Here is a 17,119-nt window from a genome sequence, read left to right as displayed (position 1 = left end):
GTGCTCAGAACTACATTATGGTAATTACAGCAAACAATAAAGAGTCATTTATTTCAATTACAGTTTTCAGCAGTGTGTATTTTTCCTTTCAGAAAGGCAGTGCTAAAATGGCTTGCCAGTACCAGGGATCTTACCTAATCACCATCTTGTTAAATTGTGAACAGCTGAAAACAAACATAGTTTATTCAAAAGATCAAGGTATAAAAGAAGTGAAAGCCACCAACAGTGACTGGGAAACTGCCTGGCAGAAAAGGACCTGGGATGCTTGTTGACAGCAGCTGACCATGAGCCAGCTGTGCCCAGGTGGCCAAGAAGGCCAGTGGCATCCTGGCCTGAATCAGCCATAGTGTGGCCAGCAGGAGCAGGGCAGTGACTGTCTCCCTGTACTCGGCACTGCTGAGGCTGCAACTTGAGTCCTGTGTTCAGTTTTGGGCCCCTGAGTTCCAGAAGGACACTGAGGTGTTGGAGCACGCCCAGAGAAGGGCAACAGAGCTGGGGAAGGGTCTAAAGCACAAGTCTGATGAGGAGCAGCTGAAGGAGCTGGGGGTGTTTAATCTGGAGGAGGCTCAAGGGAGACCTTATCACTCTCTAAAACTGCCTGAACAGAAGTTGGAACCACGTGGGGGTCAGTTTCTTCTCCCAGTTAAGAAACAATAGGACAAGAGGGAGTGGCCCAGAATTTTGTCAGGCGAGGTTTAGATTGGATATTAGGAAAAAAATTCTTCATCAAAGTGCTTCATGAAGCACTGGAACAGGCTGCCCAGGGTAGTGGTGGAGCCACCATCCCTGGAGGTATCTGAAAGACTTGTAGATGTGGTACTTAGGGATATGGTTTAGTGGCGGACTTGGCAGTTCTGGGTTAACAGTTGGACTCCATGATCTTACAGGTCTTTTCCCACCTAAATAATTCCATTTTTCTATTAATACCGACACCCCAATCAGCAGCATGGTCTCAATATGCTGAAGTCAGCTACACATACATATACAAAAAAGAACCCACAATACTTTATTATCTTATTAAGAGTAATATAAGGTATTAAAGAGAATGCAGGTATCTTCCAGATGAATTCTTATACCAGCTGCACCTCCAGTTACCACTGTTACACCATAAGGATTGTTAACTGTTTTGCTCTTATCTCTTGTCTTCTCCAGATTGATTCAATCTGGAAACATCTGCTGAAACCTGTCTCTAATACATATTTTCTTAATGACATCTTATAAACAAAAAAGAAAAAAAAATCCAGGTTCTGAGAAACTCATTCCTGTATTTATCTGTTGGGACAAGGAAAACCTGAAATCATTTGGCTGTCTCTCCTACAGTCTAAGTATTTGGGAATATTCAAAATGTAGCCATGTTTCTCAAGTTCAATCAATTTCCTTAAATTATATTTTCATATTTTAATTAACACTTTTCATACAATTGATTTATTTTAATAAATTTATATTGATTAGAAACTATTTAGACCTATTTTTTCATTAACATAACAATATAAGTCAATATTGACTACTGATTAATTTTGCATCAGTAGTACATGCAGATATATATTTGTATTAATTAAAATTTCTTGCTTACATTTCAAGTATGTTCTTTAAAGATTTTGCATGGTGCACATCTTTGAAAAACAGATGTTTAAAATAACACTTCAGAAGGAAATCACAAATATTTTCAGGTTGAATCATCAGCAAAGATGTGAAACAGAACAAGACAGTTTACTAGCTCTTGTAATTCATCAATGGCAATGCTGTATTTAAGTTAATCTGGAAGAATATATGTATCCTCTTCTATACCTTAGATAAATACCATAGAGGAATTTATTAAATATTAAAAAGAAACTTGGTTAGAGTAAGTAAGACATTTTAAAGGACCTACAGAGACTCTCAAAGAATGTTATAATTCTCTAATTATGAGTACCATAATCAATAATCACTTTCTGGACATACAGAAAGCATGGACAGGTATTCTGATTCTCAGTCTAGAAATCTGGGCAGGGTTTAAAAGTTGTTTTTCATTAAATGCAAATTTGATATCCAATGCAGCCATAATAAAGTTATGCAGATATTTACAGCTTTCCAGAAGCAAAATCTTGCAATATTCTATCAGAAACATGAGAAATTCAGAAATAAATAGAAACATACATTCAGCAATTTAAAAAGTAATAGATTGAAAAAAACTGCTTCTTGAATTGATTTTTTTACTTTTATTAGTTTTAAGAGTTACTGGTTTTTATTCTTTGCCACTTCATATTGTCATAGAGTGAGACTGAGAGGGGAACAGATAAAATTATTGTTCACTTGTTAATGTTCCTCGAATTAATTCCAGCTAACTGCAACAAATACTCAAGTATCAAACATGCTAAAGAATATTTTAAATATATTAACCTTAAAACATAACTAACTGGCTTTCATTTTATTCAGTAAGAATTTTTGAATACAGGCTTATGTCCCTCCTGGCACATAAAAAAAAGCACTTGGTCAAGAGAAGGAATTCACAGAAATCCTGAGGAACAGGAGTGGAGAACTACCTGGCAATTAAAACAGGCAATTATTCAGAGGGGTGGCAGGGGACAGTGCAGCGGCCGAATCTTGCTGGAGATGATTGACAGAACAGTGTGATGGTCTCTATACACTTAGGAAGAATTTTAAGAGCAAACTGGGGGAAATGGGCTGCCATCTCAATCTGTAATACTGAAGATGGCGGAAATGTTTGGCCCTAAAAACTTTAGGCACACGCAGGCAGGAGTCACTTGTACTCAGCCTTTGCTGGGTGAATTCAGCTACAGGCAATTCCATTAATTAAGCCCAGAAAACAGCCCAGAAACACACAGCCAATTATGAGTCTTCTGGCATAGGAGCAGTATGGATTTCTGCTTCTCACCTTGACAGGGGAACATGTCACAACACATGCAACTCCGTTCATGTGCTTGAATGTGCAGCATGAAGTACATGGCAAAGTCAGACTGACTCTATGCTGCTGGTGCCCCTCCTGTAACCAAGTAAGACATCCATCAAGGGAACAGGGGATCCCATACATCACACTTTACATGTGAGGACTTAAAGCATTTTTGTTTTTTACTTTCTTTTTCAATAATGAACTTCTTAATATGCTTTTGTGAACACAAAACCTTCTCCACAGATTTACTCAGTGTCTGCAAATGTAAGTAGCTAAACTGAAACGCCACTGGAGGAATATGCAGCCTCCATGAAGATGGGGCTTTTCAAAGGCAATGCTTTTGAAAGGCAATGCCAATCATTTAGAAAGACATTTCTGTAAAATTGGTTAAATAAATTACTCATTTGTCATATGCACAATAATGATAGGAGAATATTTTTCAGAAAACTAGCTGAACTTGGTAAATGTTTTGGCAGTCAGAGAAAACTTGAAAAACAAGTCACAAATGGAGCCCTGATCCTGGTCTAAAACATCTCCTGCTTCTGGCTTACTGAGTAAACTACACTCTGTTCTTCCTCACACACCTGTGTTTGAAGTGAAGCATGAAAACAGAATGTTCTCAAAAAGGACCTGTTTAAGTTTTTGGTTTGGGTTCTCTCTCAGTTCCATTGAGTCTTAGAAAATTGTACACAGCTTGGTAAGAACTATTTTCAGCAGAATGTAAAATTTATGACCCTTGTGGTACTTACATTTATCTTCCCCACAAATTCTTTCTCCTCCAGAGCACACTGCCAGCTATTTCTCATCTCCTAAGTATTTTGCTTACAACTGAATCAGAACACTATATCCTTTAAAGTGTATGGTGGGTGTCTCTTCTTTAGGAAAAGAGGAATGCCGGGGGTGGGGAAAATGCTGTATTACATTTGAAAACTCACTTGCACAAGGTGCCTTTATGTTTAGGTAACCTAAAAACTCAGTCACACACAACTCAGCTACATATTTGGCAGTCTAAGGTTCTTCTCTAATTTTCTCACCTTCTGGCCATGAGGTTTAACCACACTGTTTCACCTGCAGGAAATCTTTGCTCTGGCTTCACTAAACTGCTTCCTTTTCACAGTCATCACTCAAAGTGCAAAGCAGTAAGGAAAATTGCCACATAAATGCACTTTGTTCATCCATCCTTTAAAATATACAAACCCTTAATGGGGAGTTTAAACTCTCCTGGAGCAATTCAATCCTTAAATCATGTCCTTTTCCTTCCCAAATCATAGCTAGGTGAATTTGGTGAATACTTGACTTACAACTTAACTTATATTTCTCATCTGACCATCCTTCCTGCTGCACAGATTTCCTCTAAGACTTCCCAACAGTGAACAGTGCTTTCCTGCAAGAGCCATCCTACTGCCTACAACTTTTTGGGTATGAGCCAATGGTTATGAAATACAAATTTATGATGCACTGAAAAGATAATCTAGGGTGTATGGAAGCCAAGGCACTTTATCTTCCAGTGCCTTAAAAGAAAGAATAGTGTCCTATCAATGCCTTTCAATTTCTCATTAGAATTTTTGAAAAACTGAGTAGAAAAATTCTCAGAAAACTGGCAGTATCAAATAAATGTTATTTAAAAGAGCATTTTTGCACCACTGCATGCTTGTGCCTCAGATATTAACAATATACACATTCATTTATTTACATGTTTGTGCAAGCACAAAGGCTACAACACTAAGAAGAAAGCAAAAATAGAAATTTGCAAACAGCATTGAAAGACATTAATCTACCTCAGGTCTAATTTTACAAAATGTTATTGTTTCATCTTCATATCTCACTTTCAAAAAGTTGAAAATAACCTTAGAAAAATGTCCTTTTTAGGAAAGACCCTAATCAACATAATTTTTTCAGAAGCATTTTTTCTCAGGTAATTCCTATTGAAAATTAATTTGAAATTTCAAGAAATCATTTGAAAACCAGACAAGCATACAAGACATGCAATTATGTACCTTATTAAGTTTTTCCATGTCTTGGTAGTATCCTGCTGCCTTTTTCTGCTCCTTGGCCACTTCTGAAACTAATCTCATGATAGTTTCTCTGTTAGCTTTGGACTCCATCTCATGGACATTCACAGCTTCTTGAAGAGCAGCAACCTGGTCTTTTAGTGACAGATTTTCTTTACATATTTCAGAGACCTTGAGAAATAATTCAAATATTAGTATCTTCTTAAAAGCTCTTAACAATTAAACATATTCATCCCAGTTATACCTGCTCCTAATCATGGCAATAAAGACATGGTGTTACTAGTGACCCCTAGGTCAGATTTATAATTGCGCTCTACTATTCATTATGAAAAGAATAGAAAGACAAAATCATAGAATCATGTTCTCACAGTAAACCCCCACCTTAGCATAATGTGATTCAGATTTACTCCCACACAGACGTTTTGATGTATTAAACAGGTGGAGAGCTACTGCTGCTGCATCTCCGTGCTTGACATGAAGCAGGTCACAAAACAGACCATGCAGCTACCCCATGTGAAAAGCAAATCATTTCAGCCTGGCTTTTTAAGACATGTGCCTTTCATTTGGAATGAGAAAGCTGCAATTCATGCTCAAAACTTTTTAAACATGAGAGGTTTGAGTTTGTAACAGATATTTCATAAGCACATTCAAGGACAGGGCCAAATACTGGGTGTGCTGGCATTATGAGCAGCCAGCACTTTGGAAGAAGCAGTCCTTTCCAGGAGGATTCTAGGGCTGTTTTGGTACACTACGCTATTTCCAATCAGTGGAATAGATGAATGTGGGCACTTCAAAGAGTGAGCAAAAAATGTACCCTGATTCCTACTGGCAAGACATTTGTTAAGACTAAAACGGATTAATTCTGTCTTAAATAAAACCATAATGTGAAAAAGAAGCTAAATAGGTGTGCCAAGACCCCAGAAAAGGTTTCCTAAGGAACAGCTTTCAGCACAAATTAGACTTCCCAACTAGATTTATTACTACATTGTTAAAAGACATGAAGATATGCTTTATAAAGCTCTAATTATTAACTTATTAATATTAAAGCATGCAAGAGTGCATCTTGCGTGACAACTTTTTTTAGAGTATTAAAATTTCAGTGTGCTTGCAATATCATGCAATATTATGAGGGTGTACACTCACTGTGATACATACCTAAAAAATCTTGATTTATTAAGACTGTACTCTTATGAACATAATGAAATAGAATTTCCCCAAATACCTATTGTGCTCCAAAGTGAAGAAAAATTGGGATCAAAGAGTAGACAGAAGATGAGTAAAATGCAAAAATTAGAATAAAATGTCTTTCAGCAGCATTGATAGAGGTTAAAAGAATATACAAACAATTTTCCTTTCCTAAACGGAAGCTTAGTTATTGGAACTTCAGAAGAGAAGAGAAATAATAAAGTTTTATTATTAAGTCTCAGAAGCACCACGAAGTTATTTACAGCATTTTATTACAGGACACAGTTAGGGTTGTTTTAGGGCAGGCCATTTCAGATGTTTGCATTTAATGGTACGTCAGCTCAAGATAAGAGTTAAGATCTAGTGCTACAGTTTACACATCACCTGTTGACCCCCATGTTAATATTTTGAGGAAATCTTTCAACCAAGTGTCTAATCAGGGCTATGTGTGGGAGCTACCAGCTGATAAAGTATTTATGCAGGTAAGGGCAGACTGAGTTCACTGAGGCCTATTAGTGTTTAGCACCTTTGAAAATTAGCCCAGTATGAAAAAAAAATCTGTCATTAAATGATAGCACTGTCTGCAAACCATTATTAAATACAAAGATCTCTATCACTTGCTTTACTTCTGTGACAACTAAATACTTTTTTATTAAATTGCTGTAGAGAAACATTTGCCTACACAATCACCTTTGATGTTAAACGTTCCTGTGGTTTCTCTGTTTCTCTGATGTCTATGTCCAAGAATCCAGAAATCTGTGTAAGGAGCTCTTCATAGTTTTTGCTGATTTTAGAAGCTTGAGTCATGTTTTCTTTACACTCATTCAAATATTTACTAATCAGAGAGAAAAAAATATACACATCAGGATGAATGTTCCCTGAAAAGGAATTCTAGGCAAAATACATTGTCCCAAGACTATTGCTAGCTTCTGCATACCACCAAATGAATTTTAAAAGTTACATTTAATTCTCTGTACCTGTTATGTAATACATATAACTTTTGCTGTTGCCTTACGTATAAACATTTCTTCATCTTGGCTTTTGATTAACACTTCAAAAAATCTTCTATGACCCCAATCTCATTCTCAGCACAAAATTTGAATAAAACACAAGAACCAAGTGACACAAATAAATAGTGCCCTCAAGATACTAGAAGCAGAAAGTGCAAGCAAAAGCTTAGAAAATTCAGGGAGGAAGAGAGTGATCAACTCTTAGCAAAACTATGTGAAAAGCATTTCACATCCCCTCTCTAAAGAAGCTGGCAGTGATGATTAACAAACTCCAAGGAAAGAGAAGCCTTTCTGGACTAATGGAAGTGTAAGACATCCAGAGTACCTGTGAAGAGAAGTTTACCAGCAGAAGCAGAGATGGGAGACACTACTTTGCTGTACAGTACTCTGAAGCACTACCCATGAAAGGGATGCATTAAAAAAAGACACCATCTAGGGGCTATCACAAAGATATGAAGAAAAGGGAGCTTTTTGTCAGCAATTTTATCACTCAACAAGTGCCTATCATGCAGATGAATGTCCCACATGAAACAGGTTCTCAACCTTAACAGCAGGTGTCAGTTTGTAAATGCTCTACAAGAACAACAAAGCAAATAAATTAATAGTGAGTTTAACTCATTAGTATAAATTCCTTCCCTTGCCAGGGACAAAGATGGGTCCAGCAAATAAGAGCCACCATAGTCTGCTTTGGTAGCAAACACAGACAAAAATCTTGTTCATGATGCTGAAACACACATCACTTATGGAAAACTAAAAAGAAACAGATTAGCAAAATCAGTCAACCAAACAGAGCTCAAAATGACCACCAGTGTAATCCAAATGTCAACTCCAATACCTCTCACTAACTCCCATAAGAGTGGTAGATAGGTAACGGTAGATTTGCAAGACAAACTATTGTGCTTCCAGTTGAGAAACAAGGTTCTTTCTAAAGCAAGTTCTTCACTCTAGAATAAATCAAGACCTGAGATGTAACCAAACAGGTGTCTAGAGCAAGTATTTTATTGAAATGCATTTGCTTATCAGAGCGTAGCACTATTCTCAGTTTTCAAGGTGGGCATGGTAGTCATTTCTGGATTCATTCTTTTCCATTCCTGATTTCTTCCTCTCTAGGCTGGCAATCAAACAGAGTATTATTCCATAACCAAAGAGCAGCATGAGACTCCAACAGGAGATGCACAGTGAGTGCAAACACAGTACACTGAATGGTTATAAATCAGTAAGCAAAACAGACAGTCCATGAAAGGATTTAACACATAGCCTTAGGAGCGAGATCAGCGCAGCTGCTGTGAACGCTGCAAAGTGAAAGAGAGTGGCAGAACAACAGAGAGGAATGGAAAACATTAATTACTGCTCTGGATATTGTGAGGGCAGTTCCACATACTACCACACAGCACACACCATGAGCCAAAAGAAGTCTGCCTTCTGCAGCAGACACTGTCCCTCAGAACACAAGCACCCTCACAGCTTCTTCACCTCTCAGCACCCTCCTTTCCTCTGTAGCCCCAACAAAGTAAATCATGAGATGATTGCTAAACTGCTGTTGTGAGGAGGGATATGTTAAGTGAAAAGGTATTAGGCTTAGACATGACATATATGCATGCTTATATGTCAGACTATTATATAAGATTGACCAACAGCACCACAACTGTTCTGTGTCTAAAAAATTGAGGTATCCACAGACAAAACCATGCCTGCTTCTAAAAATAAAAAAATCTGAAGTACAAAGCACTCACTTGATAACTTTACAAATCATCTAATTACCTGCTGTAGGGCCATAAAGGCATGAGCACCTAGAAAATAGGCAGTCAGGTAAAAAAAAAGTAGAACACAGCTTTTTCACAGTTTTGCTAGCTCTTCAGAACTAATGAGCAAAGAGGAGAGAAGGAAAAAGAAGAAGAAAAAAGCTTTTGACAGTTCAGACTCTAAAAATACCATGGCAATAGACCTGTTGAGTAGAAAAGCACCATTTTCAATAGGAGAGGTGCACATCCTGGAAGCCAATCATAGAATTCACCAAACATTTCTTACTATATCCCCAAGGTACAGAATGTAAATATGCACTTCATGGGTGCTGGCTTGCTCTTCCCTTTCATTAGTGGTTTTCAGTGAAAATCTTTTTGGAACACCTAATTAGGACTAGTCCTGTGCCAAGTATTACCAAGGCAGCCAGACTAAGTGGCTGAAGTTCACTGAGTCAGTACATTGGTTGGTATGAAGTGACACATGCAACCATTAGCTGAGGAGAAGAAAAAGCTTTGAAAGCAAACACTGCACATTCATGAGCAATCCAACATGTTTGTTCCTTCCAAATGAGCAAACTCACTACCCCTGTACCCCTTCCTTTTTGCTAGAAGTCCAGTGGCACACTCCAGGTGCACAGTGAACCAGATCTGGGATTGGTAGAGGTGGAAATTGAGCTTTTTATTTTGCTCATTTCTTGGAGCAGTCCCCTGGTCCTGATCACCACGCATCAACACAAACAGAACTGATTACACAACTGATTACACAAGCGTTGTGGGCCAAAGAGAGCAGCCAGGACTGCTCTGGGAGTGACAGCAGAGATTTATGCCCATAAAACTGACTGTATCACTATAATGGCAGGTGAGTATGAAAACCAGTATTCCAGCAGTTTTCTCCCAGTGAGTTAGGCAAGCAAAGAGAATAGGAGTATTTTCTTCCATTTTTTAATTTTTTTTTTTTTTCCTACCAGAAATAGCATTTTAAAAATATTAACAGCCATTATGTCAGGCTGCGCTCTCCAGGCAGGGCTTTTGGCAAATCAGCTGGTAATAAACAAGTACACTGCAATGGCTTTCTCTAAGTTTTAAAATTACTTAATTATTAATTTTTAATGCACAAAGCCTGGCAGAGCTGTGTGAAATACTGATTTGGGAAATACAGGTGTCTGGTAAACACTCATCTTGCTCTTAACTAGACAGTATTGATAGAGTCACAAATATTAGCCTGATAATGGGTGGAAAAATCCATTATAAAAGTCTACAAGGTGTCTATTAATATGACTGACACTGATTTTGGAATTTCAGAGTTCAGAATATTTTCATACCAATCAATTTTGCCATGAGTCTCCAACCTACAGACCCAAAACACAAGCAATTATGCAGAACTGACAGATCAGTGCTCTGATACACTATGCTAAAAACAGTACAGTTAAAGGATACTATCTTTTATAAGTTTAATGCATTTCACCTTCAAAGTACAAAACACTCCAACCTCCATTTATGGACTAACAACTCAAAATAAAATTCAAATTTCAATACCTGCCACACACTCAGGTACAACAGTTGTGCAAGGCACTGTAACAGAATTCAGAACTGCAGTAAAGGCTATCCACCAACATATTTTTCTGTATTGACAACTACACTGTTCTGTCCTCCACACTGTTCTGTCCTCCCCCCCGAAAAATTGTTTCTTATCTGACATGACTCTTACTTAAGTTTGGCATTTTTCTCATGAAGCTCCTCCTTCAGCTCCAAATTTTCCTTATATGCCACCTGAGCTGTCAGCTCAGCCTGGTTTTTAGAAGTGGCAAGTGCACACAGATCTTTTTCCATCTCCTGGATTTGTGTTTGCAGAGACAGGAGGCGAGACATCTGTCTGGCATTGTTTTCCTTATAGCTGTCAGCTTCAGCCTTCAGCTCTTGAAAAGAAACTTCTTTAGAGATCATGCTCGATCTGAGTTTAAGAAGCTATAGATAGAAAAGGAGAAAATTAATGAAGAGTACTTTGCCCAGGCTAAAATAACATGACTTTATAACAAGCTTAGTAATGTGATAGAAATGCATTTCTATCACTACAAGACAGAAAAAGCAATAGGAGAGGTTTGCAAAAACAAAAGCTACTGTTGGGTAACACAATACAAGATAACACCTTACAGGAAGATAAATTTATTTACTAACTCAGAATTTCGGACAAGTCTAAATTATGTTCTGCTGCACAACCTTAACTCATGTCTCCTATGTGTCTGCATTACGATAAAGTTATTAACACCTCTATTCCCTCTTTTTTGCCTGCCGCCTGCCTGCTTCCAACTCTGGTGCAAAATTCCACAGATAATCTATAGCTGCAGGGAGTTGTAATAGCAAAGTATCCTGTTGTATGAGTGTGGAGACTTTAGATGATCTGAGGCATATTCAGACGCAAATAAATTTTTGGAGCATTGTGTGTTAGGCACCCTCTTCTCATCTTATGCAAGTAGTTACTTTTGGGCATGATAATCCAATTAAATGTAGCTGGATTTATGCTGAAACAGTAATAGCACCTTTTAAAGAAGGGGAAGAGAAGGAAAATCACCCTCAAATGCTAAAGACCTCTTACAGCGATGATGCTAGAGCTTTCCAAGAGTTCATGGAGTTCAGTAGATTTTCCTCTCTCTTTTTGTTCAATATACCATTTTCCATTGAACTATTTCTGCTAGAAGCTTCTCTAGGAGACTGCGCTTGAGGGAGACTCACCAGGCAAACAACATTTTCATATGATTTATTTTTGTTATAGGAACAAGTAATTTAAAGTGGACTTTTTTGTCACAAGAAGTGGTAAGGCATGTTTCAGCTTTCCTGACTATTCCAATTAAAAGCAGCAAGACACAATCTGAAGGACTTCTGTCCTATTACATAAAATTAACAGGCAAATAATTAAGCCACGTTAACTGCTCTTTATGATGAGTGATATAACTTTTAAATTGTGGCAAACATTTTAAGGCAAAAATATTTAAGATATTAAACTGCAATCCAGGGCAATGAGAAATTCACTTTTCTGATGGAGTCTTTCAGTATCACCAGACCCAAGACACTCAGAGAAACTAGAGAGGCTGGTGAGCCAATTGCCTTGGAAAAGTCCTGCTTCTCCTCTTTTCAGCCACGCACGCCTCTCCTCTCCCTCGCACCAGCTCTGTGTTTGTCTGACTTCCCCACAAACAACTTAAGTAACAACTGATACAAAATATTCACTTTTTCTCTCGCAGAGGAGAAAGAGGAAGTGGAGCTGGTCACATCACAGAGCACAGGCTGATGCTGAGAAATCAGGTAGGAGGATCACCCTTGCAGCAGCAGCACAGCCTTCGATAAGCTTATGCTTCACGTGCAAGCACTGGTTTATCAGACACTCTGGAGCTGACACAAAGCAGCACTGACTTTGAGAAAAGCAGAAGCAGCTTGGCTTTTTCCCGAGTTCATGGGCTTCATTTCCATACCCTCCTCTTTGTGCTATCAGAAGCATTTATATGGCTACAAGGTGAAATAAGATTGGGAAACTGATCTGGCTAAGAAACAACTTGAAAGGAATTATTTTTCAATTGCATTGACACAACAGTGCACTGTAAAAACTACACTTACACATACATCTGTGCTGGCACAAGGGGTGGGGCAGTGTGGGGAAGGAAATGAGCAGCTGAAGGAACAATAGCATTGCTTTGCTTGGCAGCTGGACCAAGCTATGGTATCTTAGAGTGTTCATAGCCTTAAAATTTCTCTGTGGTTCAACTCCCCATCCAATATTTTTTCCTCTGTCCATTGTCTTTGTGGTCAGTTCCAATAGCAGAAAAAGCAAGAATAATCCTATATCATGAGTTTTACAGAGCACTCAAAAGAACAAGGCTCTGACCTCAGCTGGGTCATGAAGGTCTTTATTAACAAGAGCATGAACAGCTGTTTTCTTGACTATGCTTTTGCAAGCACAGTCTTGAGGAATCTATAAATCAGTCAGATGTTCTGGCAATAAAGCCATTCAACATTTCCAGTAATAAATTCTTTGTATGAGAACATGAGATTCTCTATGGCTTTTTAAAATCTAAATTTAAAGCATGGATTCTGGATAAATGTTAAATGTAGGGGAGCCCTGCAGTAACTTCAGGATCAACTGATCGAATTAAACCTCAGTCAATGGACACTTATGCCTGTAGTTCTGCATATGAATAAATGTAAGCCTTTCATGTCTTCTAAAGGCAAATTTTACTCCACTTTAAAACTGACCACTGCCAGCATTGCTGACTTCCATCAAATCACTTTTAGTCAGTTACATGTTAAAAAAAAATTACTTGTGGAAATAATGAAGCTCTGAAAGTTATCCTGTAATAAGTCCTCTCCTGAGAAGCACCATCTACACAGCAGGAAGAGTAGAAAAGTATGTGTACATGTTCTTCAGCCTCTCTAGTTACAGTCAACTCCATTAGCACAAACGCAGTTTCACTGGTGCTGAAAGCAGAGCAAATTAGCACAGACACGGTTTCACTGATGAATGCAGAGCAAATTTGGGGAGCTATAACTTGAATAAAGGGGAGAAATGAGTAAAGATGGGCAGCTAGATCTTAACTCGCCATCAACAGGAAGATATCTATCTGAACTTTTATACAACCACAATTTAGAAATGCTAATTTTCAGGTTTAATATAAAAAGATTGAATTTAGGTGATGATAAAATCTAGACTGCTTCAAGTCTTTCAAATACAAGCTAATAATCAGCTCTTGATCACAGAAGAAAGCAAAGTAAAAATCACACAGACATTCTAAAAACAAATTTATTACAAAAAAAACCTCCAAAAATTCTGTAGCAAAAGCAAATTGGACTTTCTGAAAGCTTTCTATTCTCTACAGAAGGTGCTGCAAAGAATCCTCAGGTCTGGAGAAGGATTTGAACTTTTTTAAATGTACCTCTGACTGGGCACAGTCATACTTCACTGAAAGTGCTGCAAGTTCACTTTGAGCAGTTTCAGCTGCAGCTCGATAGTGACTCATCTGCTCTCTAGTGACAGAAATATCCAAAAGAACGTGATCGTGAGATTCCTGTGAAGACAGCATGAAGACAAAACTATTAGACATCACATTTTTTGAACATTTTTGCTTCAGCATGTTTTTGTTTGATTAAACTGCTCAAGGGCATTACTCCAAATATTATTCCCAGAGTAACACACGCGTACTGAAAAATAGGTTAAACAGTCCTTTTCTACAAGTCACCACTTTCATCTCCAAGTTCAGCCACCAACACCATGACCTCCCACTGTTTTCAGCTCCGGCTCTTTCCAGCACTTTCTATGTATTTAGTAACATTCAAAAGGTTCCTTTTCTACAAAATTATCCAGTCACTCTTTCAACTTGTACAAACTTTAACCCAGAGGGAGTCAGATGTCTCTCATGCAAAGAATCACTTCAGATTTTAATCTTCAGTTATACTGCACGTCCCCCCATTTTTATTTCAGAAGAAATGTTGAAAAAAAGCAATGGCTATCAATCCTCTCTGTGCATGATTTTGCAGATCTCTATTGTATCTCACCTCCACAGTCTCTCTATCAGGTTGAAGAGCCCATGCCTACTCAGACACTTGTATCTGCTCCTCCAAGTCACTTTTTGGCTTGCCATTTACTTTTTTTTACATCTAACCTTTCAAGGTTAGAGGTCCTTTTGAACTCCATCACTTGGGCACCACTTCAGCTTCCTGACTGATGCTTTCTCATCCCCAGCAATCACCATAATGACTTCCTTTGATTCTTTTTCAAGTCCTGATTCCATGGCAAGCACTGCCTCCGTCTTTCTAGTACAGTCTCCTTCACACCACTTGTACAACCCTTTTAGCTGTGCCCTTTAGATTCTATAGTAGGCTTTCTCCTTTTTGTGGTGTTCTGCTCTTCTACAGTAGAGCAGGAATGTGCTGGATTTCTTGATCTTTGTTACTTAAAGTCTTCCAAGATGAAAATTCAGACCTGAAGTCTTGATAGAGTTTCATTAGACAGAACTTTTTTTTTTCTGATCAATATTAACTATACGACGATGAAATGTAACCTCTTCAGAACAGAACTAAGTTTAGGTTATGCTGGGAGCACACATGGCAGAGAACCGAACACGACATTTGTACTCCATCAGCTCTCACACAGGACTGAAACAAAGCTGCAATCCTCGTATGTTTGGGTATGAATTATAAAATGCAAAACACCCCCAGATAAGGCTGCTATTGGAAAAAGGTATTGCAATGGAGACAGAGACATCTTCTCTTCATGGTTTTTTATATCAGCATCAGTTTCCAGGCTGAGATAAATTACAATTTCAGCCCCTACCCATTCTAAATAGAAAAAAAAACCTGAAGAGCTTTCCAAATATGTGAACATCTCGTAAAATAAGGACTTACCATGGAACACATAGAGAAATCCCTGAGGAATAAGGAAAAACTACTCGTTTAGGCTGTAGCAGAAGATAAATCACCTTGGATTAGTTGCTATAATATCACAAACTCTATTCTCTAATCTTTCTTCCCCGTCCTAGTTGACACTAGATTAGACTCATCAAGTTTAATTGCATTCATCTCCTTCAAAGACACTCAGCTGTGCTCTTCCACAAAGGAGTTGCCACTCTCAACAAGCCAGACTGACACGTGCAGAAAACTCATGGCCACATGGAACACAGCTCATAATCTTGGAGATAAAAGGGGTGCTAATTTTCTCAACACTTTATCACTGTTGTGAGGGAGTGAGGGAAAGCATGTGCCATCTCCTCACTACTTTTGCCTTGCTTTTGCTTCACTCTGCTTGTTTCACATGTAGAACTACATTAAATTCTTTAATGTAGAGGGCATTCTTCTCATTCTCTAATACACCAGGGCTCCAAAACAATGGATGGAGATTGCAAACAGTAACACTTTGTATGCTGCTTATGTATGTTATTATATTTGTAGTACTGCATGAATGGAGGTTTTTCCTTTTCTTCTCTAAACAAACACAACTTACAACTTTACAGAAAGGAGTACATCGCAAAACTGATGAAATAAATACATTTCAGAGCATAGCTGAAGAAAATAAGCCCCCTTTCAGAAACAATGATCAATGTAACAGCTTTAGAGCTGAAACTTCCAAAATCTATGTTTTTCATACAAATCTAGATTTTTAAATGATGAGCACTTTGAAGATGCAGCTACACATCCAAAAGGACTTAAAAGAAGTTTAAGGAAGCCGGGGCAGAAGTCAATGGGAACTACAGTTCGACTCATCTACAGTCTTAGTGAGATTTACAGAGGCAGATCTCTGCATCCTCCAGTGCCTTAGCAAACATAGAACTAATCACACATGGTGGCACCACCATGTGTGTAGGGAAGTTGGTATTACCATCATACTTTTTGCAGGAAATGTGCATGCTCTAAAATTAATAGTTTTCTATGTTTCTGTGGTTTGCCATCAGCCAGTCACAGGTATGATCTTTAATCAGACCTATCAGACAACTCAATTAACTTGGCATGACTTTAATGTAGGGACAAAATTTGTAATGTGGATGTGGCACTTCTATATCTGTGGAAAAATTCCGATTTGTAATGTTTCATGAGTACTATGTAATCTATACTGATTTTTGTTAGGAAAATAGAATTAATGAAGTGTTAAAAGAATAAGAGAGATTAGACAGAAGAAGTCTTAATATATTAACACTCAATCAGCTCTAAATAACCTAAGTTTTGGGTGTTTCTCCCACTCATACTACTAATTTTTTTGATCTCTTTCCACTTACCTGAAAGAAAATGAAGCTTTCTTCTAACTCCACATGCTAAACAGAAGCTAAGCATATATTTACAGTACTTAAGAGCAATATCTACTTGGATATTCAGTTTTATTAGTAATAGATGTTTCTTAGAAGATCAACAATATATGGTGATTGTTGTTATTTTTGACCATTTTTTGGTTTGATTTTTTTACCAAATAACTGCCTTTATCTCCCTGGAATCCAGTCTTCATTTGATGCAGAAACAACAAAACTACAACAACATTCAGTAGGTTTATACCTATCCATGTACTTTGAAATCAGCCAGCTGTTAAAGCCACTCACTCCCATTCTGCTTTTGACAACTTTTCTGTCATTTCCTGTTGTGTTTCTTATTTCAGCACTGGCAAATGCTGCTACCACTGCCATTGCCTGCACACAGCCCAGACCCCTTTCCAAAAAAATATATTTTTTAAGAATCTTTTTTGAAACAGAAAGCCCCCAGCAAGCATTTAAGCAGCCATCATTCCCCTGAGTGACTTGTCAATGCATTGGC

The 17,119-nt window shown here is 37.9% G+C and overlaps 1 protein-coding gene across 1 annotated transcript in view; it reads right to left on the bottom strand.

The window, feature by feature from the left end:
* CCDC170 (coiled-coil domain containing 170) overlaps positions 1–17,119 on the bottom strand; it is a 36,536-nt gene that overhangs the window by 15,769 nt on the left and 3,648 nt on the right. Inside the window, exons 3-6 of the mRNA XM_032101857.1 lie at positions 13,762–13,893; positions 10,548–10,804; positions 6,778–6,922; positions 4,888–5,073 (exon numbers count right to left, since the gene is read on the bottom strand). Coding sequence (XP_031957748.1) covers positions 4,888–5,073; positions 6,778–6,922; positions 10,548–10,804; positions 13,762–13,893 — 720 coding nt within the window. The remainder of the gene's footprint in view (positions 1–4,887; positions 5,074–6,777; positions 6,923–10,547; positions 10,805–13,761; positions 13,894–17,119) is intronic.

This window comes from Corvus moneduloides, chromosome 3 (assembly GCF_009650955.1).
Source record: "Corvus moneduloides isolate bCorMon1 chromosome 3, bCorMon1.pri, whole genome shotgun sequence".
NCBI classification, from domain to species: Eukaryota; Metazoa; Chordata; class Aves; order Passeriformes; family Corvidae; genus Corvus; species Corvus moneduloides.
The sequence above is the reverse complement of the archived record's forward strand: the minus strand, read 5'-3'. Positions and strand labels throughout refer to the sequence as shown.